Below are 25,048 nucleotides of genomic sequence, written 5' to 3'. Positions count from 1 at the left end.
TAGTAGTAGTAGTAGTATTGATAGTAGCAGTAGTGGTGGTGGTAGTAGTAGTAGTAGTAGCAGTAGTAGTAGCAGTAGTAGTAGCAGTAGTGGTAGTTGTACTCGTATTGGTAATAGTAGTAGCAGTAGCAATCCCAGGCTCACCTGAGCATGAACACTGTGGACTGCAGACTGGTCACCACTTTTCTGCGATCCACCATCCTCCTTTTGCGGGGATAAGGAGAAACAAGAGGGACGTTTGCAGATGATGGAGGGTAGACACTGCTAACACTGATCTAGCCGTGCCCTAAACACACAAGAATTCCGTAGCTGAGAGGTAAGAGTGAGCAACTGCTGGACCCCCCTGAAGCCTATTTACTGTAGAATGTTTGGGGAACTTGAGGGATGGGTTGCGTGTGGCAGTGTTTGTAAAGCAGTGTTGAGGTGGGCAAGTTTTTCCGAGGCAAATACTAAGAGATAGAGGAAGGAGGTATTAGCGTGTGATGGTGGGGCGGGATAGGGAGCTAATGGTAGGTTACACGGCCAGAAAAACCTTGCCAGTGAGGGCGTACCACATACTGCTGCTGCAACGAATGTATTAGTGCAGGATGGACCAGTGTTGTGTGTTGGTTTGTCTATGTACGTACAAACATACATATAGGTAGACACACACACACACACACACACACACACACACACACACACACACACACACACACACACACACACGCAGCCATTCACTCTTAAACTCAAGTCTCGCTCCACTCAACTAACTCCCGTTCTTCATTCTCTGTCAGTTCAAAATCTTCTCACACTGCATTCTTCCTTCCCTCCATCCACACATTCCCACCACATAAACTCGCTGGACCTGTCTAGTAATCTCATCTTTCATCCCACCTTCTCTTTACCTGCCTCCTTACCCTCCATGTTCTGCCAGTTTCGTCTATTTACTTAGTTGAAGCTGAGAGTTCCCTACACATGAAAACCTGGGTAGTATCCCGTGTGTGCTGACGGATATTACATACTCGTTAAAACCTTGTACCTACCGATGTTAGACTTGGGACACACAAACAGGCACGCACGCATGCACACATACACACATACACACATATGAACACATAAACAAACACATACATTCACATAGCCCCCTCACACACTCATCCCCTACATAAAACCTATTCATTACTGTCAGAATCATAACCATTAACTACAAACCAAAGAAATCTACTTCCAACACAGCATCGTATTTCATGAACTAAGGATGTTGTGGGGTAGGCAAGGGGGAGGGACCGGAATGAATGGGAAGTATAACCTTCTTGAAAAATGACCTCTTGTGGGATGAATGCTGAATGACATTAGCAAGTACTTCCGTGGTGATGAAGAGAGACGCCTTCACGTGGTGGCACCCGTATAACCTCAAGGCACCAACGCCCGGTTATAAAAACGTCCTTAAATTCTGTGAAATATTACATGTTGTGGGATGCATATTGAATAGTTTTGGCAAGTAATTCTGTGGTGATGGAAGCCTACACATGATGGTATCATTCTAACCGGGCGGCGCCACTGCCCGGTTATAAAGAGGTCCCTCAGTTCAACCCTGCCCCCCACAATCCTTTGATAGTAAGAGGCTGGACTGCAGGAGGAGGGCACATTCAGCCTGCAGTTCACTGAGTTAAACATTCAGATGAGACTAGGACCACAGCAACGCCTCAGTATTACCTTCACTGACATAAGACGATGAGGAAGAAGTCTCCATCTCACAACAGGACATTTTCAGATGCGGGAGCATGGCTAGGAGGGGGTCGGTTAGTCAGTCACACTCTAAAGATTTTCACAGAGAGGACACCAAAAATGTGGAAAAAAAGAAAGAAAAAGTAAAATGTGGCACAATTTGTTTCCTCCGAGGATAAACAATTTCGTTTACATTTCCTGTTTATGAAAGACATTTGTATTTAGATTACAGAGACACTGCAGCCAAAGAGCAACCAATTCCTGTGTAATAAATCTACAGCTTCATTTTAACACTTTCATTTCTTCCTCCATCTGCCTTCTTTCATCACTTATAATTCCCATTCTCCGCTCACCTTCACTTCTTCCAGACCTCTAATATTCCCTGCCTTGCTTGTTTATAGTCTCTGTACCACATTATGCACACACACACACACACACACACACACACACACACACACACACACACACACACACACACACACACACACACACACACACACACACACACACACACACACACACACACACACACACACACACTTCAACATCCTATTTCACATCACTACGTCTCTCTTACCTGACTGATAGAAGGAATTTCCCTAAAGCCATCTTCCTAACTTTTAACACAGTCTCTCCATACAAATAAGGCATAAATATTCCCCTAACATCTCTTTACACAGTCATAAACCTCTTCCACCTGATCGACCTAATACTCTATGATAATAATTCTGACACAGTACTGTAGATCAGAGTTATAGTAAAGAGAAATTGTGGTGAAAAGAGTACCTGTCAACATACTGAACGAAAATAAGGCAGAATTAGGGTAAATGTTCACTTCTGTTCGTCGTTGAAGTGTTAATATAGAAATTATGGTATGAAGAGTAGCCCATCAAGTACTAAATGCGTATGCGGGCGAGGTAAGGTAATTTTTTACTTCCAAGCCTTTTCATGGTAAATTAGGGAAGGCTTTCAATATACAGAAGGATTATAAGGTGGTGCTAGGAGGACCTGGTGGCCGAGGCGGTAGAGTGGTGGCCAGCAGCCTTAATGGTCTCATGTTCGAATCCCGGCTGGAGCAGAGAACAGTTTAAGGCTTTGAATTTCCTTAAAGCAGACCTTACTGATCTATCATAGGACCCGTCGAGCTGTAAAAACACCCCTGCTAATACTGATACAACCATCCTTTATGATACAACCTTAGCATGTACGGGTATTAAACATAGACGGTAGGTGTTAGCGCCGAAGTGATGACATTTGGAGGTGAAATACGTTGTCGTCGTCATCATCATCATCATCATCGTCATCATTCATCATCATCACCATCATCATCTGGCACAAGTTCAATACAGTCATATGGAGGTAACAGGAATAAGTAAACTGCATCGTTATAGAACAGATATGGTTTAAACTTGCCTTCTGCTCTTTCTCCCCTCCTGACCAAGACATATTGCAATTCATGCCACAAGAGCGATGGTATTAATATGATAAATGCATCGGCTCTGACGTAAATATATATTGTTGTTTGGCCAGACGTTTTTGCTTAGTCACAGGGAAAGGGTCAGTTCGGTGGGCAAGATTTGGCAACCTGGAGGATTGAATATAAAGTGTAAGGTATAAGTGTACTGATTTTAAGGTGCAATAAGACCTTAGGGGATTGGTTAGCTAGGTGTGCAAGGCAAATGACAGGGAAAGAATCAGTTACCTGTGTGAGGGAGTAGCTGAGCTGGAAGATTGAGTATGAGGTGTAAGACATAAGTTACTGATGTCTAGATGCAGAATGCTTAAGAATAACGCCTATCGACCGCACGATGGCCTCAGGGAAAGGGTCAGTTAGCTGGGTGATAGCTGCTGAAGTGGAAGATTGAGTATGAGGTGTAAGTTGTGAGTTGATGATTGTGTCTGGAAGGTGCTGGAGGGATATACCTTTACGTTGCTCGACTCCCTGGCTTTACACGAGTCCCTCAGTTCTCTCCCTATCCCCCAAAAGAATAATGATGGACTGCAGGATGAGGGCAACTTCAGCCTGCAGTCCATCGGGTTAACGCTTCGTCTGAGTCTGAGGTTGCAACTGCTACTGCTACTACAGCTCGTTTCGTCTCACAAGGATCTCCAGTTTAGTTAGCTTTAAGAGAAAAATTGACTAGTAACCAAGGAGACTCACTCCTACATGAAGTTCATGGAATTTCATGTAACTACAACATAGTATTAAGTTTGTGAAAGCGACCTAGTTCTCTCACATGAAAACAAACCGATTATACTACTACTACTACTACTACTACTACTACTATTAATAATAATAATAATAATAATAATAATAATAAATCCTTCTACTACTACTACCACTACTACTACTACAACTGCGGTAGGAGAAATAATATGAGAAAAGAGTGTTCTTGCAGTGATGGGATTGGAGACATCAACCCAGGCGATGAAAAGTTGTACAGCTTGCCTGCGGGGATCACTAAAAACCCCCTACCATTGTGGTAAAGGTGGAGTTAATTACTACACCTGCCCGTCTCACCCTGACCACGTTGACGCTAACACTTTCTCCCTGTACATCCCTCTCCCATCACCCTCTCCCTTTTTGACCACATCCAGTCAACGACAACTTTAATGAACGACCGTGAGAGGATGGTGGAAAGGCAGTAATAAGCTGAAATTAAGCTTGTAATGTTTCTTTTATGGGTTTCATAAGTTTTATTAGTAGACCCAAATGTAAACACAGTCAGGTGTGGATATACGCTGACTCTACCTGAGAATTCACACACACACACACACACACACACACACACACACACACACACACACACACACACGCACACACATTCTCTCTCTCTCTCTCTCCCTCAAACAGTTTGTTCTTTTTGTTTATAGTTTTGTTATATTTGCATACGAATAGACTCATTGTCAGTCTGAAAGAGGTAAAAATATTGGTCGTTAGAATGTGCTTGGAGAAAATAGTGCTTTTGTGTGCACGTGTATGTGTGCATCTGTACCTGAGTTCATCCAGCTGTCACTGAAAATGCACAACCCAGCGTACCCAAACTGTGAGTTCTGTAATGAACGTCGTTTACTCTTGCTCTCCTCTCTAGGTGGCAACACAGCCTCCTTGAGCGTCCTGTTTATTTAATCACAGTTATTTAGAAACCAAGCATCTTAAACCGTGACCTGTGAAAACACCTGGCCTTCCAGGGCTCCTCCCCGCTTGAGTTTGTACCCTGCTGTGCGTTTGTGCCACAGTCCCCGTCTTAGGCTGAGTCCAGATCAAATGCTTGCTGGTGCGGGAGGGAGTTAAGCATCACTGTAACGCATAGAGGTACTCGCCCGCATTCACCCGCGTCCTGTGGGGTATGCTGAACTACCCCCTGCACCCTCTCCCCAGTATGCATTTAGTGTGGATGCTGCCTTATGCTTAATGCCAGAGACTACTCTAATAAGAATTGCCATTCTTTTATGCACATAGGATGACCCATTATATTAAGATCTTTGTTTCGGAGTCGACTTCTTTAGTGTCAATGTCTACCTTGCATCAATTATTCGTTTCGTACTCCTACTTTCACTGGTACTACTGTAGATAAACAGATGCTTCTGTTGCAACACGGCCTCACAGCAGTTCCTTTTCCAGCTCTTACAGCCAGTTCTCTCGTGCCTTAAGCTATTCTGTGGTGGGTCGACTAGCTGCCTCTGTAGAACCCCGCCTACGTCACATTTGTATGCAAGGATAGGGGGCCGCAGTAATGATGGTATCGGGGCAAACACAGTATAAAGCAAGCCTATTAACTTCCCTCCGCTGGTGGTCGTATTGGGAAAGAAGTGAAGGGTTGTATTTTTATGATTCTTGAGCTGAAATTGTGTAAAATATAAAGAGTATGAATTTTTAGTATAGTCTGGTGCACGAATATAAACATCATTTCTCCCTCCCTTTCTCACTTTTTTCATTCTCACCTACTCTTCCCTCTCTCTTTCACATCTCTCGCTCTCTCAAATACTTCCTTCTTCACGCCCTTTCTTCCTCCCTCACATACTCTCACATCTTCTTTCCTTCTTCTCTCCTTCCATCTATCCTCCTCCCTCACATTCCATCACATCTTCTCACCATCTCTTCCTCCCTTTCCCCCTTCCTCACATATCAGCACCTTTTCTCTCCATCCTCCTCACTTATCCTTCCATCCTTCTCTCACATACCTCTTTCCTCTTTCTCTTTTCCATACTCCCTTCTTCACATTCCCTGATCTCTCCATCCCTCTCCCACTCTCCTCCTCCCTCAAATTCCATCACATCTCTCCCTCCCTCTCTCACATACCTCCCTACTCTCTCACATTCCCTCCCACACTTCCTACTTTATCACATTCCATCCCTTCACCTAGTTGGCTTGTCTGACCGGTTATAATCAAGCTTCTGGTATGCCAGTGTGTCAGATTATTTGTCTCTTCAGGATATCTTTTAAAAAATCTGGTTCGTTCAAAAACTCTATAGCTAAATAATGCCAGACTCTTACATTTAGCTTCATATACCTCAAAAATAGCTATATAATTCAGTATATTTTGAAATGCTGGTATGTATATATGTCAAGACTGTAAAATATCTTACTACATAATAACTAGCAACATACATAAGATAGTCCAGAGGTTAGGTTAATGTCAAACCTAGGGGCCAGAGGAAGTGACTTTAGCACCTCTCCAGAATGTCTCACACCAGCACAATAGCCCACAAACAGCGCCTCGTGACCATACACACACACACACACACACACACACACACACACACACACACACACACACACATAATGTATGTGTAAGGCAGAGACAAAAAAATAACGAGATAGTTTAAAGGAATTTGGATAACTATGAGGTGAAGAAGACACAAAAGGGCAAAGTAGATGCTTGACAAGTAAGAAGTACAGTAGAGTGTAGAATTTATAAAGGAAGTGGGTAGAATGGAAATGGAAGATAGAAGAGGTGAATATAAGAAAATTCGGATGGAAAAAGTGTGTCTGGGAAGTGAAGCAGAGAAATGCACTGGAGGGGGGAAGGCTTGATGTTTGATGCCTGAGAGAGTGATGGAACGAATGTAGAATGTATAAAAAAAAAAGTGAACAATGAACAATGGAAGCGAGTAGAATGAAGAGAGAAAATAAGCTTGAATGTAAGGGAATTAAGGATGGAAGAAAAAGCGCCTGTGAAGTGAAGTGGAGAAATGCACTGGGGGGAGGAGTGCTTGATGTTTGTACTGGCTGATGTCTGTGTTTGTTGATGGATTTTACGTGCCTCTCTCTCTGCCTTGTGTACTCTTGCTTAAGCTTTCGAATGCGTTAAGTTTCTTCAGCTTACCCGCGTCATGGTGGGGATAAGTCTAGCATTTTATACCAGCTAACGTTAAGCTATTTCCTTCAGCCAAAGTGAGTCATATAAGCCATAATAAATAAAGATAAAAGTAAAGACTGAAGATAATCGTGTCTGGTCTAAAAGGAGAGCAAGTATGAGTAAGTGAAAGTGTGTGTGTGTGTGTGTGTGTGTGTGTGTGTGTGTGTGTGTGAGAGAGAGAGAGAGAGAGAATCTGACCAGGGCGAGACACTGATTAATAGTGTGAGGATTCACTTCTCTGCCACATTCTCTTAACCCCCCTCCACGCCGCCCCCCACTCTCTCTCTCTCTCTCTCTCTCTCTCTCTCTCACACACACACACACACACACACACACACACACACACACACACACACACACACACACACACATGCTTGAGTGAGACGCACTGGACAGAGAAGCATACTGTCACTCATGTATCAATAAGTATATGAACGTCAATCTACAACGTCACATCCAACGTCTATCAATCCAGCGATGAAACAAAGACGGGAGAGGCGAAAGACTTTTGTATCTGCCTGTACCGTTTACGACTTGCAGGATGAATGGCGTATATGTTTTGATCCTCCTGTTAAAAGAAATTAATCTTCTCTGTGGGTTCATTTGTAAGTTCTTTAATTATCTCTGATGGAAATAAAAAGTTTGACATTCACCCTTCCCCCCTCCCTCCCTCTCCCCCCCTCTCTCTCTCTCTCTCTCTCTCTCAGCACAGTAATCAGTTGTATATCTTATCACAGCATTTAATTTCACTTTCATAAACCTTTCAAACTGAATGAAAATAAAAGTAGAAGAAGAAGAAGAGGAGGAGGAGGAGGAGGAAAAGGAATTAGAGAGAAGTTTGAAGAAGCAGAAGGAAGGAGGAAGAAGAAAAACAGGAAAAGGAAGAACAGGAAGAAGAGGAAACAGAGGAAAGAGGGAAGAAAAGGGAGGGAGGATGAAATGGGAAGAAAAAGTAAGGAGGAAAAGGCCAAGAAACAGAGTAAATAAGAGGAAAGAGGAAGATAAAGAAAAGAGGATGAATTCAGAAGAGAAAGAAGGAAGGAGGGAAAAAAAAGCAGGGAGGAAATTAGAAGCAGAAGGAAGGAAGGAAAGAAGGAGGGAAGGAAGAAAAGGAAAGAAGGAGGGAAGGAAGAAAAGGAAAGAAGGAAGGAAGGAAGAAAAGGAAAGAAGGAAGGAAGGAAGAAAAGGAAAGAAGGAGGGAAGGAAGAAATGGAAAGAAGAAGAAAAAGGGAAGGAAGAAAAGGAAGAAGGAAGGAAGGAAGGAGGAAGAGAAGGAGGGAAGGAAGGAAACAGACGGTGGAAAATGCGTGAGAAAATAATAGTTTGTTAGGGTCAAAGGGAGTAATTAAAGTAACTTGCAATTATACGAGTAAGCGACTGGTCTTGCAGTGACGAGATAGTAGTAGTAGTAGTAGTAGTAGTAGTAGTAGTAGTAGTAGTAGTAGTAGTAGTAGTTGTTGTTGTTGTTGTAACAGTAGTACTTTTCAACTGGCTATAGCAATGAAAGATTTTGAGTAATAATTTTTGTTTTAACAGTATGAAACACAAAACAAGAGTATGGGAAGGAAATCGTCGTTTGTTATAAACATGGACGGCAGGGCATAGTACAGGCACTGGATTTTTTTTTTTTTTTTTATGCAGGGAAGAACCAAAGGCCATCAATATTCCTAGCACACTGTCACTACCCTAAACCCTTTCGTGGCCAGCTGAGAGTGGGTCATAGGAGCCTGTTTGAGGGTAACCAGCCATTATAACCTCCCCCTCTAGTGGTGTGTCAGCATAAGGTTACACAGTTTAATTACCTGGCTCTCAATTTAATACAGTTAATTACCTGGCTCTCAGTTTTAAAAGTACACTGTCATTAAGGTCAACGTGACACTTCTTTCATTTACCCCCTCTTTTTCCTTCGTCTTCATCAGTTTCTCATTTTCCTTCTTATTTCTCTCTTCTCATTTTCCTTCCTGCTTGTCTCTCCTTTTTTTTTTTTTTTTTGTATTTATCTGCCTCAGTTTTCTTCGTATTTATGTCAGTCATTTTTCTTCGTATTTATCTTTGTTAATTTCCTTGGTATTCATCTGTCTCTCATTTTCCATCTGAGTTAGGGACGCAAGCCACTCAGCCACTGCCGTGTTGGTTAAATGATTCAGACAGTAATCAGTTTATAATGAATTGGTAATGGTGAAATACAATGTGATTTCCCCCTTCTCCCCTTCCCTTCATTCTCCCTCTCATACACTCCTCTAGTTAGTCTTTCATTCACATACCTCTCCACTCCATCCCTCCATCTCATCCGTGGTCTCCCCCTCCTCCTCTTCCCATTCACCTACCTCTCCAGTCTCTCAGTCATATACTTCTCAACTCCATCTCTCCATCTCATCCCTGGTCTCCTCCTCCTCTCCCTCTCCACCTCACTTGCATACACTCTTCAAGTACCTCATTCTCTAACCTCCCCACATGGCCGAGCGATCTCAGAGATTTTCTCTTAACAGTGTCAACCAAATCCACATCAACACCACAACACTCCTTTACTTCTTCGTTTGTCTGTCTGTCTCTCCATGTAACTCCACAGGCTCCTCTCCGATAATCCCTTTCCACTGCTCTCACTCGTACGTCCTTCCAGCAGGGTCCAAGCTGTACTCTCCTAGTCAGTTTCTCATTCTTCTCAACATATCCGTTTCCACTGCTTTCACTCTCAATTGTTCATACTCACGCTACACTGTTTTCTCTGCGTCGTAAAATCACTTGGGTACGAAAATTCCCTATTGTAGGTTTCTTGCACCCCGGCAGGTCAATTTTCTGCTCCTAATTAAGGGTTGAGAGAGAGAGAGAGAGAGAGAGAGAGAGAGTGTGTGTGTGTGTGTGTGTGTGACTTTCTAATGGAGTGCTATATATGGATATGGTCTACTCTATATATATTTAAATAAAACATGATAAGACTAGTACTGAGAGAAGAATGTGGATGTGCTATAAATTACACACACACACACACACACACACACACACACACACACACACACACACACACACAAAACACTCCCCCCCACACACACACACAGAACCCCCCCCACATACACAGAACCCCCCCCCACATACACACTTCCCCCCCACCCACTTTCGCCTAAGATAGTGCAAGAGGAACAGTGAAATATTTGTGTGATAAATTGCCAACTACCTCCTACAGACACACGATATACACACTCACAGATCTGCCCCTCGCCATCCTTGTGAGTGTGCATAAGAAGTGTTTATAGCAAAGCAACAGTGGTGGGGACGGTGGCCGAGTGGTTATTGCAGTGAGCTAGTAATTCTGATAAGGCAGACTCGAATTGCACTGTTAGTGAAGGAGGTACTCTTGGGGTTTAACTGTGTGTGTGTGTGTGTGTGTGTGTGTGTGTGTGTGTGTGTGTGTGTGTGTGTGTGTCGCGTATATCCCTGTCACTTCATGCAGGGAGAGAAGGGTGAAAGGAATTAGGAGGGAGAATTCTTTTAATGCACTCAACTCTGAACATAGACGAACCAGCCCGTTCCCAAAGGTCCAGCAGCTCTCGTACGTATTAGATAGTGTCAAACAGTTTATTAGTTACTTTTGCGGCCCAATATTCATAATGAGATGAGCTCGGTAGACTGTAGGCTGAAGTTGCCACTTGCTTGCATTCCACCAACCTCTTTTAGCGGGACTGGGAAGGGGTTGAGGGACGATTGTATATCTGTGTTACGAAGCCAAAACAAGACCACGGTCCCCTGTGACAGCAACATGGCTGCCTCTACATCTACCACGCCTGCCTTTTTTTTTTTTTTTTTTTTTTTTGGTAGAGGGGGTAACATCGGAGCGAGATTAGCGAAAAATAATTGGCCAATGCCGTCGCTCGGGAACAGGTGAATGGCTAATCAAACCATAAAATCATCAGCAAAGCCGTGTTTTGACATTAAACCAACCTATACCTGACCAGCTTAGGCCTAACCTAACGTTAACCTAACATATTACCTTATATTATTTGAGGATGACGAGGGTGCGACTTTGCCGAGTCTTTTTTCTAGATATTCGATCCGACGATGCCAATATGACTGAATGACCAAAAAAAAAAAAAAAAAAAAAAATGCATCCCACCTCGCCCACTGGCAGAGACATAGCGATGGCAAAGAAATAAAATAATAATAACAATAAATAATAAGCCTGAAGGAGTGTCGATGTAATCAAGCAAAATAAAAAGCCAAATGTAAAGCGCTACGAAGCTTTCCACGCCCCTTAGATAAGAAGGATGCCGTAAATACACCAGCAGGGAGATAACGTTGGCAAATAAATAGATGATATAAAAATAACATTGTCTGCGTGAATGATTCTCGGTGTAATAAGCAAAATAAATAGCAAAGGAAGAAATGCTACGGTACGATAAGAACACGGATGCTTCAACATCCAACCCGCCCTCCCAACTGGCCATAAATACACCAGCAGAGAGATAAACCTGGCAATATAGCTCCTGGAGTGCCCGGTAAATAGGCAGTACTGATGCAAGGCCACTGATACCAGGCCAGTGAAAGGCTTGACCGGTATCCAAATGGGGTAGATTGAAATGTTCTCTGACCTTGGCAGCTGTGACAATAAGAGTGAAATGTCGGAGATCCGCCAGACTGCACAGTGCCACCACGCGCAGGCTCCCCTTCAGCGTTGTGTGTGATGGAACAGAGTGACTGGTGGGGCATGGGTCCTTCGGCGGTCTTGTGTTGCATGTTGACTCAGCAAATGAACTGGAGAAATTCCCACTTGTTGTACAGTCCATTCCCAGCACACACCTAGTATATTTCTTAGTACATTTTTATAGAGAGAGGAATTCACAGGATCGCTTGTCTTATATTTATTCTGGTATTATCGTGTTAAGAAGTGTGATAATTTCCTTCCTGTAGCTATTTTTATTAGCATTTATATTCGTCTTCAGGGACACACACAAAATAATTATGTGCAACAATAACATGGAAAACACTACGACTTTCTCAGTGACTGTATATTATCTCAACATACTAACATTATTTATCTCTTCTCCAGGTAAGAGACTGTGGCGGTGAGAGACATTACAGGTAAGTGATAAGCTTTTAACATCTGGCCACAGTGTGTGAGTCCAGGGTTCAAATTTGTCTATCTGTTTAACTGTCTATCTGCTTCTCTATCTGTCTGTCTGTCTTTCTCTTGCCAGACGCATTTATCTTGTAATGGGTGGCCACAAACAAATCGCCTCCACTTTGACATTTCCCTGCCTTCCTTCCAACTCACAGCCTCTCTCCATCCCTCTATCTCATCCTTGGTCTCCACTTCCTCCTCTCCCTCTCCACCTCACTCACATACACCCTCCTACTTAGTTTCTCATTCTCACCCCCTCTCTCCTATATTCCTCCACCCCATCCCTCCATCTCATCCTTGGTCTCTCCCTCCCCCTCCACCTCCCTCGCATACACTCCCAGTCAATCAATGTTTATCCTTTCCACATCGTTGGGATTCATAACATAAGGAGTATTGGGGAAAGGAGAGTAACCAAGCCTCTGAATAACACAACTCTGCCAATAGAAGACATGATAGAGGGAAGCTAGATATACCGTAGTCTATATTTCATCTGAGGGAACTGGGCCACTCTAACAGATTGATTACTAAGCCGTGGTTTCATGGAATGCGATCAACTTTAGTTTTGAGGTAGGAATGAATCTCCTTGGTTAAAAGTCAAATTATCCCTCCAGTCTGACTATACTTGGCCATCAATAGAGCTGAAAGGGGTTAGAGATCTTGGTCAGGTTAGAATAAACGTTCTATAGAATTAAAGATTATAAGAGAAAACGAAGCGAAAGATAGGGTAAGGAGGAGGAAGAAGGGATAGGGAGAGAAGAAGGAAGGGAGGGTGAAGGGGACGAAAGAAGAGAAAAGGAGAGGGGGAGAGAAGAAAGCGAGAATGAAAGGACTGGAAGAAGAGAGAGGGAGATAAGGAGAGGGTGAAGGGGATGGAAGAAAGGAAAGGGAATGAGAGAGGAGAGAGTGAAGGGGGTTTAGCAAGAGAGTGTAGAAGAGGGTGAGGGGGATGGAGAAGGGTAAGGAAACGAGGGAGAAAAGTAGAAAGGGAAGGAGGAGATAGGGAGAAAAGGAGAGAGGGAAAGTGAGAGAGGGAAAGTGAGAGAGGGAAGAGGAGAGAGGGAGAGAAGTAGAAAGAAAGAAGGGAGAGAGGGAGAAAGGGAGAAGGGAAAGTCAGCTAAAATATAAACACTACCGTCAGACTTGCCAGGTGCTGCTCTGATCAGTTTACAGATCTAAGTTAAACATGTAAGCTTGATGTGTAGGCTCTATTAGGTGCTGTGAGCAAGATAGCAAGCTTCTGGAATATTAAGAGAGGGAGAGAGAGGGGGGGGGGGAGATATATCCTGTGAAGACTCCAGGTAAGGGGGAAAGGGTAGGGGTAGGGCAGAGTAGTGTGCTGTGGTGTGGTATGGTGTGGTGTGGTGTGGTGTTAGTGGGTCCAGTTTTCATTTTGTCTCTGGCCATCTACGTCCGTGGGATCCTTTTACGGGTCAGAGGTAACTGTGTTGTGGCTTTGCAGATGTGGACCTTCCTTGCTTGTTGATGTATGTGAAGGCTTTATTGTGTGTGTGTGTGTGTGTGTGTGTGTGTGTGTGTGTGTGTGTGTGTGTGTGTGTGTGTGTGTTTAACAAATTAATGGTTTCCTCTAATTCTTTTTCTCCCTTTCCTTCCAATTCTGGTTCCCCTTATTGCTCCTTCCTCCTTTTTATCCCCTCTCCCTTTCCTCCCGCTCCCTCCTCCCCTTCCCCCTACTCTTTTAAGGTCAGCTGGGGTCGAAACACGGGTCATGCCCTCAAGAGTCCATAACAGAAGCTCTCTTGGTCAAGGGAGAAAGTACCATGACTGATGTTAATACAAAAAATGAGTATGAGTAGAGGAGGGAGTGTTGGGTTGTGTGGGATGAGAAAGACAAAGATAGGATAGATAGATAGGTAGATAAATAGGAAGGTAGGCAGATAGATAGCTAGATAGACAGATGGAGAGAGAGAAGGAGAGATAATGTTTTATATATATTGGAACTGTGTGTAGAAGTACTTCATGAACTAGTACAAAAAACACTTGATGCAGGAATGAGTTGGCTTGGAAGATTGCCAGAAAGCCCCCGAAGCTGACTAGAAAATGTGCCATAGTGGTGTTCGTTAAATGAACACTATTATTGTGAGACCTCCCCAAGTGGCTTGAGGTAGACGGTAAGGTAATTATAGTTAGCATAATTATACACCTGCAGCACAGCACTGACCAGGACTGATGGCCAGATGGGTGGGCGGGCGATGGGTGGATGGATAGGGGAGCGTTAGGTGGGTAGGTTGGTGGAAGAGGGTCAGGAAAATGGGTGGGTGGAAGGGTTGGTGAGGAGGGGTACAGGTGGCATGCAGTCATGAGTCATATTTCACCGATATTGCTCTGCCGGCATTGTGTTCTGCCTTCCGTATTTCTCTCTCCTCTTTGAGAGAGAGAGAGAGAGAGAGAGAGAGATCATGGAGAGTCTGCTGTGATTTATAGGATACTTGGAGTAATAGATAACCGAGGTAGGAGAAAAACAAAGGAGTTAGAAGAGGAACGAGAAGTAAATACGTTTGAAATACTGCAAATATACGGTATCTGTGTTAGTAATAATTACAGTGTTTGATGTGTCTGATTTCACTCTATCTCAGTTGTTCATATGACAGAATTACAGCCACATACTAACATTAGCTATATTATGGATTTCATGCAATTCCGAGTAGACATGGGTTCAGGTCAGACCGAAACTCCATCTTCGCAGTAAACCCAATTAGAGAGAACTAAGAGTAAGGGTTTGGCAGATTTGTGCTGCACCAGATAATGAAACTGGCTTCTTCCCCGACTGTGTCCAATCAAGCCTGGAATCATAATTGCCGAAGGCACTTGGTGTGTGGCTTATAGGAAGAGATAATGAAGTTGGTGCAATAATCCAAAATTTCCCATTAGTTTGTGAAGGCAGTATATATATCCTAGCTTACTGGCAGGGTGTATGTGGCTACTAGGCTAATAGTGTGCTTGTGTCTGCCATTAGTGTGTGAAGGCAGTATATATATCCTAGCTTACTGGCAGGGTGTATGTGGCTACTAGGCTAATAGTGTGCTTGTGTCTGCCATTAGTGTGTGAAGGCAGTATGTATATCCTAGCTTACTGGCAGGGTGTATGTGGCTACTAGGCTAATAGTGTGCTTGTGTCTGCCATTAGTGTGTGAAGGCAGTATATATATCCTAGCTTACTGGCAGGGTGTATGTGGCTACTAGGCTAATAGTGTGCTTGTCTGCCATTAGTGTGTGAAGGCAAAGTGCATCGCATACTGCAGGCAGGGAGGGAGAGCAGATGAAGTCGATGCAGTACTGAAAACCCTCCTTGGCTTCAGAGTGTGTGAAAGGCAATATGTACGTACCGGTATATCCCAGCTGACAGGCAGGGGGAGTGTGGGGCTACCAACCTAAGTTACAGCTCAAGTGTCAACTTAAGTCCCAACTCACGAGTCAACTTAAGTCCCAACTCAAGTGCTAACTTATGTTGCAGTTCAAGTGCCAACATTATTCCAAACTCAAGTGAAAGCTTAAGTTCCAACTCATGAGTCAACTTAAGTCCCAACTCAAGTGTCAACCTAAGTACCAACTCGAAGTGCCAACCTCAGTCCCTAATCAAGAACAAACTTAAATCCCAACTGAAGTGCAAAATTAAGTCCCAGCTCCAGTGCCAACTGAAACCCCAACTCAAGTGCCAACCTAAGTCTCGAATCAAGCCCCAACGTAAGTGTCAACTCAAGGGGAAACTTAAGTCCTAACTCAAGTGCCAGCTTAAGTCCCAACTCAAGTGTCAACCTAAGTCCCAACTCATGTGACAGCATACAAACTCAAGTGCCAACTTAGGTCCCAGCTCAAACGTCAACATAAGTCACAGCACAAGCGAAAAATTAAGCCTCAAGTGCCAGCCTAAGTCCCACTCAAGCACCAACTTAATCTCAACTCAAGGGCCAGCTTAGGTCCCAACTCAAGCGCCAAATTAAGTCCAAACTCTATCACCAACTTAAGTCCCAACTCAAGTGTCAACTTAAGTCCAAACTCAAATGCAGCGTAAGCTACAACTCAGCTGTCAACGTAAGTGCCAACTCAAGAGCTAACTTAAGCACCAACTCAAGCGTCAGCTTATGTTACATCTCAAGCGCGAACGTAAGTCCAAACTCCAAGGGTAACTCAAGAGCCAACTCAAACGCCAACTTAGGTCCGAACTCAAGCGCCAACTTAGGTACCAACTCAAGTGACAACTTTACTGCCAACTCGAGTGCCAAATAAAGTTTCAGCTCTAGTGCTAACTCAAGTGTCAAGTCCCAACTCAAGTGTCAACTCAAGTGCCAACTCTAATCCCAACTCCCATTGTTCCAGCTTCTTTTGTTTTCATTTAGGCCAAGGTGAAGGTAGGGCTACTATATGTGGCCAATGGGGAGGGTAAATGGCAAAGGGAAATGTGTTTGGGGAGAGAAAGGGAAGATTTAGGGGAGATATAAGGACTGAGAGAGACTTGCTACGTAATGGGAAATATTTTAGGGGCAATAGAGGGAATCTTTAGGGAAATTTAGGGACGTAGAGAAGTGTCATAGGGGAAATACAGGGATATATTGCAGATACTTAAGAAATAAGGGGGGAAAATGGTGAGGAATTAAATGCAAACTAAATCGCCAAAGAAGAGCTGCTAGGGAGGTCTCTCTCTCTCTCTCTCTCTCTCTCACACACACACACACACACACACACACACACACACACACACACACACACACACACACACACACACACACACACACACACACACACACACACACACACACACACACACACAAGTAGACCAATTTCCACCCTATAAGAATGATATCAAATTACATACTTGAAGCAGAGAGCAATCAGATTTTACAATTCTGTCTCCTGTGTACCAATTTGTCAGGGAGAGAGAAAAGAAAAGGAGTTGAGAGAGAGAGAGAGAGAGAGAGAGAGAGAGAGAGAGAGAGCACCGTCATGCTTTGGTACCGTAATCACAAAATCATCTCACCCGCTCACCTTCCCATGTTATATAAAGTCACCCTCTTTGTATAAATAATTTTCTTATGATCAGTTATTCCATTTTTTCGATGATTTCTTCGTATCATCGCTCTTTCCTTTATATTCTTTTCCCTTTTCCTTTCTGTGTCTGTCTATCCAGTGTTTTTCTGTGTATCTGTCTGTGTATCTGGAGACTTATGAAGCTGTGTATGTATATTAATCTTTGTAGGCTATATGTGTATTATGAATATCAATTTATCTGCGTTTCTATCCATCTATATATCTATATTTATTGTCAGTTACATTCATACTCGGTGTTTTTCTCTTACTGTTCTTGTTTTTAATAGATGTTACTGTTTTGAGTCTGTGTGTGTGTGTGTGTGTGTGTGTGTGTGTGTGTGTGTGTGTGTGTGTGTGTGTGTGTGTGTGGTGTGTGTGTGTGTTTTATTGATCTGCCTCGTTCGTGTTTGTCTTTCCTTGTGAGTTGAACCCCATCTTTCAGTGAGGAGAAAAGGTCAGTTGATTATGATGATGATGATGACGGCTACATTGATTCTGAATACTAGTTCAACTATTTACATCATGGTTAGATTATGTAGTGGATATTGCAGGTGGTTACGTTGGTAGTTAAGCTTTTTTGTCCTTTCAGTTTCCCTCCATTCACTGACACAACACTTTGAGTTACTGCTCTCTCCCCACAACCATTCCTTCTCTCTTACCTACATTTCCACTGAGCTCTCGCCACTAACAGACATGCACAAACCTCATTCGCAGTCCACAAACATTCCCTTCACTATTAGCAAGCAACACAGCATCATTTGCATATATATCGACTCTGAAATACTCCACACATCGTTATACACAACTAGCTTCACTCATCTCCGCAACTCTTGTTTTAATCCCTTCACCACAGGGATGTTTGTTTTTTCCCAGTTTACCATCTTGAATGTATTTAAGGTAGGAAGAACCCCTAATACTGATTGGATTACTGAAGGTACTAGGGAATGACCACTAATTTCTCTCCTATTCTTCCTCTTATATACAGGTTGTTGTCGCCACTCTTACTGATGTATTTGGATTTAACTTGGCACATATTCTCGCCCATTTGCAACGTAATTCACGTAGCTCAGTGCCAGAAAAAGAATGCTGCGTCTCTGCATCCTTGCCATAGTACTTCTTCGTGACTAGCATCATATTCTTGCGATAACCTATTGTTCCATTCAGCACTGAAGTCGGACTGATGGCAGTTTTTAGGCCAAGTTAGAGTAGAAAGAGTATAGTGAGGGTAAGACTGCGACGTAGCAAAAATAGGTCATCTTTCTAAATAAGTTACGTGTATTCGATGGGCACAGATCTGAACCCTCTTTCATTTTACACCCTAAATTTCCTCCACCATTACTTTTGTGTAGTGCTTTGGTTGGGTGTTGTTCCCTGCCTAGTGGTGGTCGTTTGCGCTGTGGTAGGGGGTCGTCCTTTGCCTACTGGGGTCGTTTGTGCTCTGGTAGGGGACGTCAGAGTGGGGGTCGTGTTTGCTCTGGTAGGGGACGTCAGAGTGGGGGTCGTGTTTGCTCTGGTAAGGGACGTCAGAGTGGGGGTCGTGTTGCTTTGGTAGGGGGTCTGGAAAGTGGGGTTGTTCCTTGACTATTGAGGGTCGTGTGTGCTCTGGTAGGGGGTCGTCCTTTGCCTACTGGGGTCGTATGTGCTCTGGCATGGAGTCATCAAACTGGGGGCCCTGTGTACTGGAAGAGGGGGTCGTTCTTGCCTACTAGGGGTCGTCCTGTTCCTTCTAGCGGTCGTACGTGTCCTGAATTCTGATGACTCACTTGCTGTCTGGCAAATGAACTCGCTCACACTTGACTAAACCCACTTGACTTGACTTTCCATTGTCTTGATAATACTCAGTTTTATTCATGTCTTTATATACCTGTATGTACAGTATATTGATGGTGTTAGAATTATCTTTGGTTCAGGGAGACAGGAGCTGCCTCTCTCTCTCTCTCTCTCTCTCTCACACACACACACACACACACACACACACACACACACACACACACACACACACACACACACACACACTCGTCTTAGGAGGTAGAGAGAAAGAAATTTATGCAGGCCTTGGAGAGCTAAGTTTCATCTTACTAATGAAGCTTCCAATTTAAAACCTACTAAGCAAGGAAATCAGATAAGGTCAAAGTTATGGCAATATTATTGGCCAAATCTCTTCAACGGGCGACATATCAGTGACTTTCAGTGCCTTTCTTGTTGACGAGACTGTACTCCTTTTACTCTTAACTTGACCCAGATTTTCGTCCTTTTGCAGCTTAATTCACATAGCCCATTTGCAGCCAAAGACAATAATACAGTTCTACGTCCTTTGCATTTCTACGCGACAGGCATAATATTCTAGTGCTATTGTATCCCTACAACTCAACATTCAGGATGGAGAGTATGGAATTTTAAGCTAAGCTAGTTTAAAAGGAGTGTATTATGTCTTCTGTACTTTCTCAACCCTTTGGGAGTAAGAGTTTGGTAGTGCACGTGGCCTGTGTACTGATTGTGGGTATAATGTCACTCACTCATGCCAGGAACAACTCTAGCTGTCTATTCAGATGATTTGTTCAGCTGGTAGTGAGTTATAGGAGCCTAGGAGTGGTAAGAGCGTTGCCTGTCCGTCTTTCAACTTTCTCAGATGTGAGAGTTGTTGTTGCTGTTGTTTAAGCCAGGTCTGTCTGACCAAACACTCCCGTGGACCACAGGTAAACAACTGCTTTTGTGGGGCCCTCTTACAGGTATAGTACCATACGAAGTACATACACCATGTAGGGATCCGGTACCCCTTTGTATACAGCGCCTAACCAGGATCGATCCAGGGCCCTTCCCCACGACAGTGCGCAGGAAAATATAAGGAAGTTTGGCTCCAGGGTAGACGCTACAGCTGCTTCGCTTCACCCAGGATGCACAGTGCCACCACGTGTAGGCTTCTCGTCAGAGTCGCATGTGGGAGTAAAAGTTGGCAGTGTAGGTGTCTGATGCTGAGGTGGATGTTGTTTGAGAGGGAAGCGGGGGGACGGGCTGAAGGACTATCTGATTTATATCATACGAGACAGGTGGCAGAGGAGGCTGAGGCAGAGAAAGTTAAAGATATGGAGGTGATGCACAGCTAGCTCTGAACTTTTATAGCTATTTGTCTGTCTGTGTACCAGCCTGCAGCATGTTTCATATGAATGGGCTCGAAATATGAACTTCCAGGAATATCTGTCTCTATTTAATTGACTTTTCCCACGAAACACACCACACACGTTTACATGCCCTCACTTCTCTGTCTCCACCGAACCTAGTATTAAATCTCCAAGCACAACTGGGTTAGAGCCCAAAGTTATGTGTTGTAGATCAAGTTTTGCCAGTTAAAATGAAGAGAGAAACCTGTACTTTACACAGGAAAAATCATCCAATATATATATTACCATTATGCCTAGTGGTAATATATTGGATGATTTTTCCTGTGTAAAGTACAGGTTTCTCTCATCATTCTGACTTGCCATAAGTGCTTGGGATAGATTAAAAGCATCTACTTGCCCGAGTGCCAGGGGGTTATCTCATCCTCTCCATGCCCACGGAGGGACATTGGTTACAAGATTGGTTACAAGATTGTGACAATGTGAGACAACTTTTACCTGGTCGTGGTGTAGTGGTTTGCTGCCTTGCTCTCACCTGAGAGTCCCGGGTTCGATTCCCGGCGTAGTGGTAATATATTAGATGATTTTGCCAGTTAATTTCCCCATCATGGGGTGGGTAGCAACGGGAACCAGAATATCCTGTCAGATGAATAGGTTTCGATTCATTCTTCATGCAAATATTTAAGCTACCGGATTCTATGGGTAAAATGGAAATAGCAGTGGGCTGTGGTCCCAAATTGCCTGAGATCCAAACCAGGCTGGGGTAAGGAACAGTTTATGGGTATGAAAACAAAGGAGTCTTATATGACCTTCCAACAAACCGCAGGACATAAGAAAAAAAAATCCCTACCAAGACCATCACATTAGTCATGAATGTAAAAAATCATGGATCATTTCTGCCAGTGAGAGTTTCATTTATCATAATATTCAGGAAGAATTTTATTGAACTTCCTGATTACTTTTCCATTTCACTTGAAGCATGAATAGCCAACTTATACTTACTTCTTGTTGTTAGTTAGGCTTTATTTTTTGCTTAAAGATCAGAGAGGCTGTGTGGAATGTAGACTGGTGAGACGCGATAATATGTTTGGGGCGTCATTATACCTCATTGTGATCCTGCCTGCCTACTTGACCCAGTGACCTCTCTCTCTCTCTCTCTCTCTCTCTCTCTCTCTCTCTCTCTCTCTCTCTCTCCCAATAACAGTTCTGCACACGCATCATTTTCTTTCCACCATCGTCCCAGTTGTTTAATATCTCTAAATCAATTCCTCCCTTTCATTCATACCAAATCTAAACATATAAACTGGGAACACATGCAAGGACATATTTTTACACCCAGTCACTCTCTCCACAACCAAGAATTCCACAGGCCTCCCAAGATTTCATTCTCTATCCGACAGTAGGCTTTTTCCCCATCTTGACGTCTCTCTCTTGTCACTAAAATCTTCACCCATTCTTATAACTGTCGCTCTAGAATGGACGAGGGAACAGATTGGGATGGTTTGGGGTGCACTGAGAGGCTGCTGGCTATGTGGCATGGGAAGCATCGTTGCACCAGTTCTTCAGCTGTTTATTCTGCTTATTATACCTTAGCTTTCTCTTGTATATTAGAACGTGTTTTGATACTGACACAGTTTACACACACACACACACACACACACACACACACACACACACACACACACACACACACACACACACACACACATCAATATCTAAAAATGTCAATCTTTCTGTGTCTATCTGTTTGTCTATCTGTCTATCTCTTCTTCATCATCTTAATTCAGTGCATGAAGTCTCGGGTCAGCCTTAAATTCAGTATTCATGATAGATATAACACGGTCACCAGAAGAACCATGTGACCATCTAATTAATTTTACTCTTGCGTTCAGCCTCTTGCAAAGTCTCTCCTGTTTTCTCAAAGGCTAACTATATGTCATCTCAGAGCCTGGTGGTCGTGTCTCTGCAGCTCTCTCACACGTGTTTAGTGCTCTCTGGCTGACACTAATAACTATATGTCATCTCAGAGCCTGGTGGTCGTGTCTCTGCAGCTCTCTCACACGTGTTTAGTGCTCTCTGGCTGACACTAATAACTATATGTCATCTCAGAGCCTGGTGGTCGTGTCTCTGCAGCTCTCTCACACGTGTTTAGTGCTCTCTGGCTGACACTAATAACTATATGTCATCTCAGAGCCTGGTGGTCGTGTCTCTGCAGCTCTCTCACACGTGTTTAGTGCTCTCTGGCTGACACTAATAACTATATGTCATCTCAGAGCCTGGTGGTCGTGTCTCTGCAGCTCTCTCACACGTGTTTAGTGCTCTCTGGCTGACACTAATAACTATATGTCATCTCAGAGCCTGGTGGTCGTGTCTCTGCAGCTCTCTCACACGTGTTTAGTGCTCTCTGGCTGACACTGATTGCTTTGGAGTCACCCTGGGCCTCAGTGTCTTCAATTAATGTGAGGCTAAAGACACCAGCCCAGGCAACAGCTATACTGTGAATTTATAGGCGTCTCTTATTTGGTATAAAGCTGATCTTATATGTGTGGGATGCTGTGACGCTGGTTTGGGTAGAAAGCTGAAATGTCTATCTATCTATGTATCTATCTATTTATCTGTCTATCTGTCTGTCTGTCCAATCATTAATATAGAAACTACTGCTAAGGTACGAGGGAGAGAGAGAGAGAGAGAGAATAAATCATATAACGAGTCTTACGCAGGACTCCATTATTTGTGCAGTTGCCTCTGGTCTTTTCGTCATTACATCATTAACTCTTATTGAAGGCCGTTAGAGCTGGGTTTAGTATCTGTCTGTAATGATTGGTGTCGCGTTTTCCGTTGGATAATTGAATGAGAAATCTGGCTTCGCTGTCTGTCTGTCTGTCTGTCTGTCTGTCTGTCTCTGTCACTCTCTGATCGGAAATTCAATATTCCCTTCCCTTACGCCTCGCAGTATGTCTACACGCCAGACTCCTTTATAATGTGTCCTTCATGCTCAGCTTATACAGAAGACTGAGATGTGGCTGGATGTCAGACTAGAGCAGGGTGACACAGACTGCGGCACAGTGAGGCCCTTGGTCAATGTGTACGAGGGACTGAGATATGGGTGTGTGTCAGGCAAGAGCAGGGCGACACAGACTCCTACATAATGAGGTGCGACCGCTAGTGTTGTGCTGGCAAGACTAGGTTGTAAAATTATCGGCCACCTTCAGGCCTTCTCGCTCCCTTTAATGTTGGTGGGGACTTCTTTTTTACATACTGTGTGTGTGTGTGTGTGTGTGTGTGTGTGTGTGTGTGTGTGTGTGTGTGTGTGTGTGTGTCTGTCTGTCTGTCTGTCTGTGTCTTAACCTTGCCGTCATTAGTGAAGATTTAAAGAACACTATATAATCCCTCCAGCTAGAAGAACAGGGAGTGAAACAGAAACAACAGGAAGATTTTTAGCTCAAAAACAGAGGCAGTTGGGGAAGGTGAGCCGAAGAGTGCACAAAAGGGCAGCTGAGTATGTATGGTGGGGCTTGGTGTGATAGAATGTATGTAGGGAGACAGGAGTACAGGATAAGGTAGTGCAGCAGCATACGAATTATGAGAGTACGTGAGGCTAGCAGTTTGGTGGTAGACAGAAGGGTACTGCAGGGGCCAGGTAAAGGGACTACTGTTTGTCAAAGGTATTGCAGGGGCCAGGTAAAGGGACTACTGTTTGTCAAAGGTATTGCAGGGGCCAGGTAAAGGGACTACTGTTTGTCAAAGGTATTGCAGGGGCCAGGTAAAGGGACTACTGTTTGTCAAAGGTACTGCAGGGGCCAGGTAAAGGGACTACTGTTTGTCAAAGGTATTGCAGGGGCCAGGTAAAGGGACTACTGTTTGTCAAAGGTATTGCAGGGGCCAGGTAAAGGGACTACTGTTTGTCAAAGGTACTGCAGGGGCCAGGTAAAGGGACTACTGTTTGTCAAAGGTACTGCAGGGGCCAGGTAAAGGGACTGCTGTGAAAGGTACTGTGGGGACCAGGTAAATAAAGTACTGTAAGGGCCAGGTAAAGGGAGTACTGTTTGTCAAAGGTACTGCAGGGGCCAGGTATAAGGAATGTTGTAACAGGATGAACCATTGATCTCGATGTTTCTCACAGTAGCATCCTAGACATCTGCCGACGACCTGGTGGAACACTATGAAGATACAAACGAGGCAGCACCTACACCTCTTTTCAATGGCACTTCATATGTACTTATCTTAAAGGCTGCAGGAACCAGCTTTATCGCACCAGGCATACACTGGAGTAGAGAAGGATTCCAGTGGCCAGGGGTCTTGTATAACAGAAGCACTTACTGTTCTAGCCCACCAGAGCTACACATATGCCTGAGTGTGCTGTGAGGGTGGGTCTGCTGTGGGGAGTAGGTCTGCTGTGGGGAGTAGGTCTGCTGTGGGGAGTAGGTCTGCTGTGGGGAGTAGGTCTGCTGTGGCGAGTAGGTCTGCTGTGGCCAGGGATCTCCTATAACGGTATCACTTACGTCTGATGGCGAAGGCGTAGCCTATGAATCACGTGGAGGAGCCCCAATGGTGTACATGAAAATTCTTTATGGCCACTCCTGCCTTTTGGTTCACACCGACAGTTGGGTTTTTCTATCTCTTGCACACACGCATCGCCACACCCACACACACACACACCCACACTCACACACACACACACACACACACACACACACACACACA

The 25,048-nt window shown here is 43.9% G+C and overlaps 1 protein-coding gene across 1 annotated transcript in view; it reads left to right on the top strand.

The window, feature by feature from the left end:
• The first annotated feature begins 7,188 nt into the window (after positions 1-7,188).
• The window catches only part of LOC145389775 (uncharacterized), a 74,330-nt gene continuing 56,470 nt past the window's right edge, over positions 7,189-25,048 (top strand). Inside the window, exons 1-3 of the mRNA XM_080264939.1 lie at positions 7,189-7,192; positions 22,724-22,827; positions 23,344-23,461. Of these exons, the coding sequence (XP_080121065.1) occupies positions 7,189-7,192; positions 22,724-22,827; positions 23,344-23,461 (226 nt within the window). The remainder of the gene's footprint in view (positions 7,193-22,723; positions 22,828-23,343; positions 23,462-25,048) is intronic.

Source organism: Coenobita brevimanus, unplaced genomic scaffold (genome assembly GCF_032717465.1).
Source record: "Coenobita brevimanus isolate Jiangsu-jjx unplaced genomic scaffold, ASM3271746v2 jjx.HiC_scaffold_2061, whole genome shotgun sequence".
Taxonomy (NCBI): Eukaryota; Metazoa; Arthropoda; class Malacostraca; order Decapoda; family Coenobitidae; genus Coenobita; species Coenobita brevimanus.
This window is presented reverse-complemented; position numbering and strand designations above follow the sequence as displayed.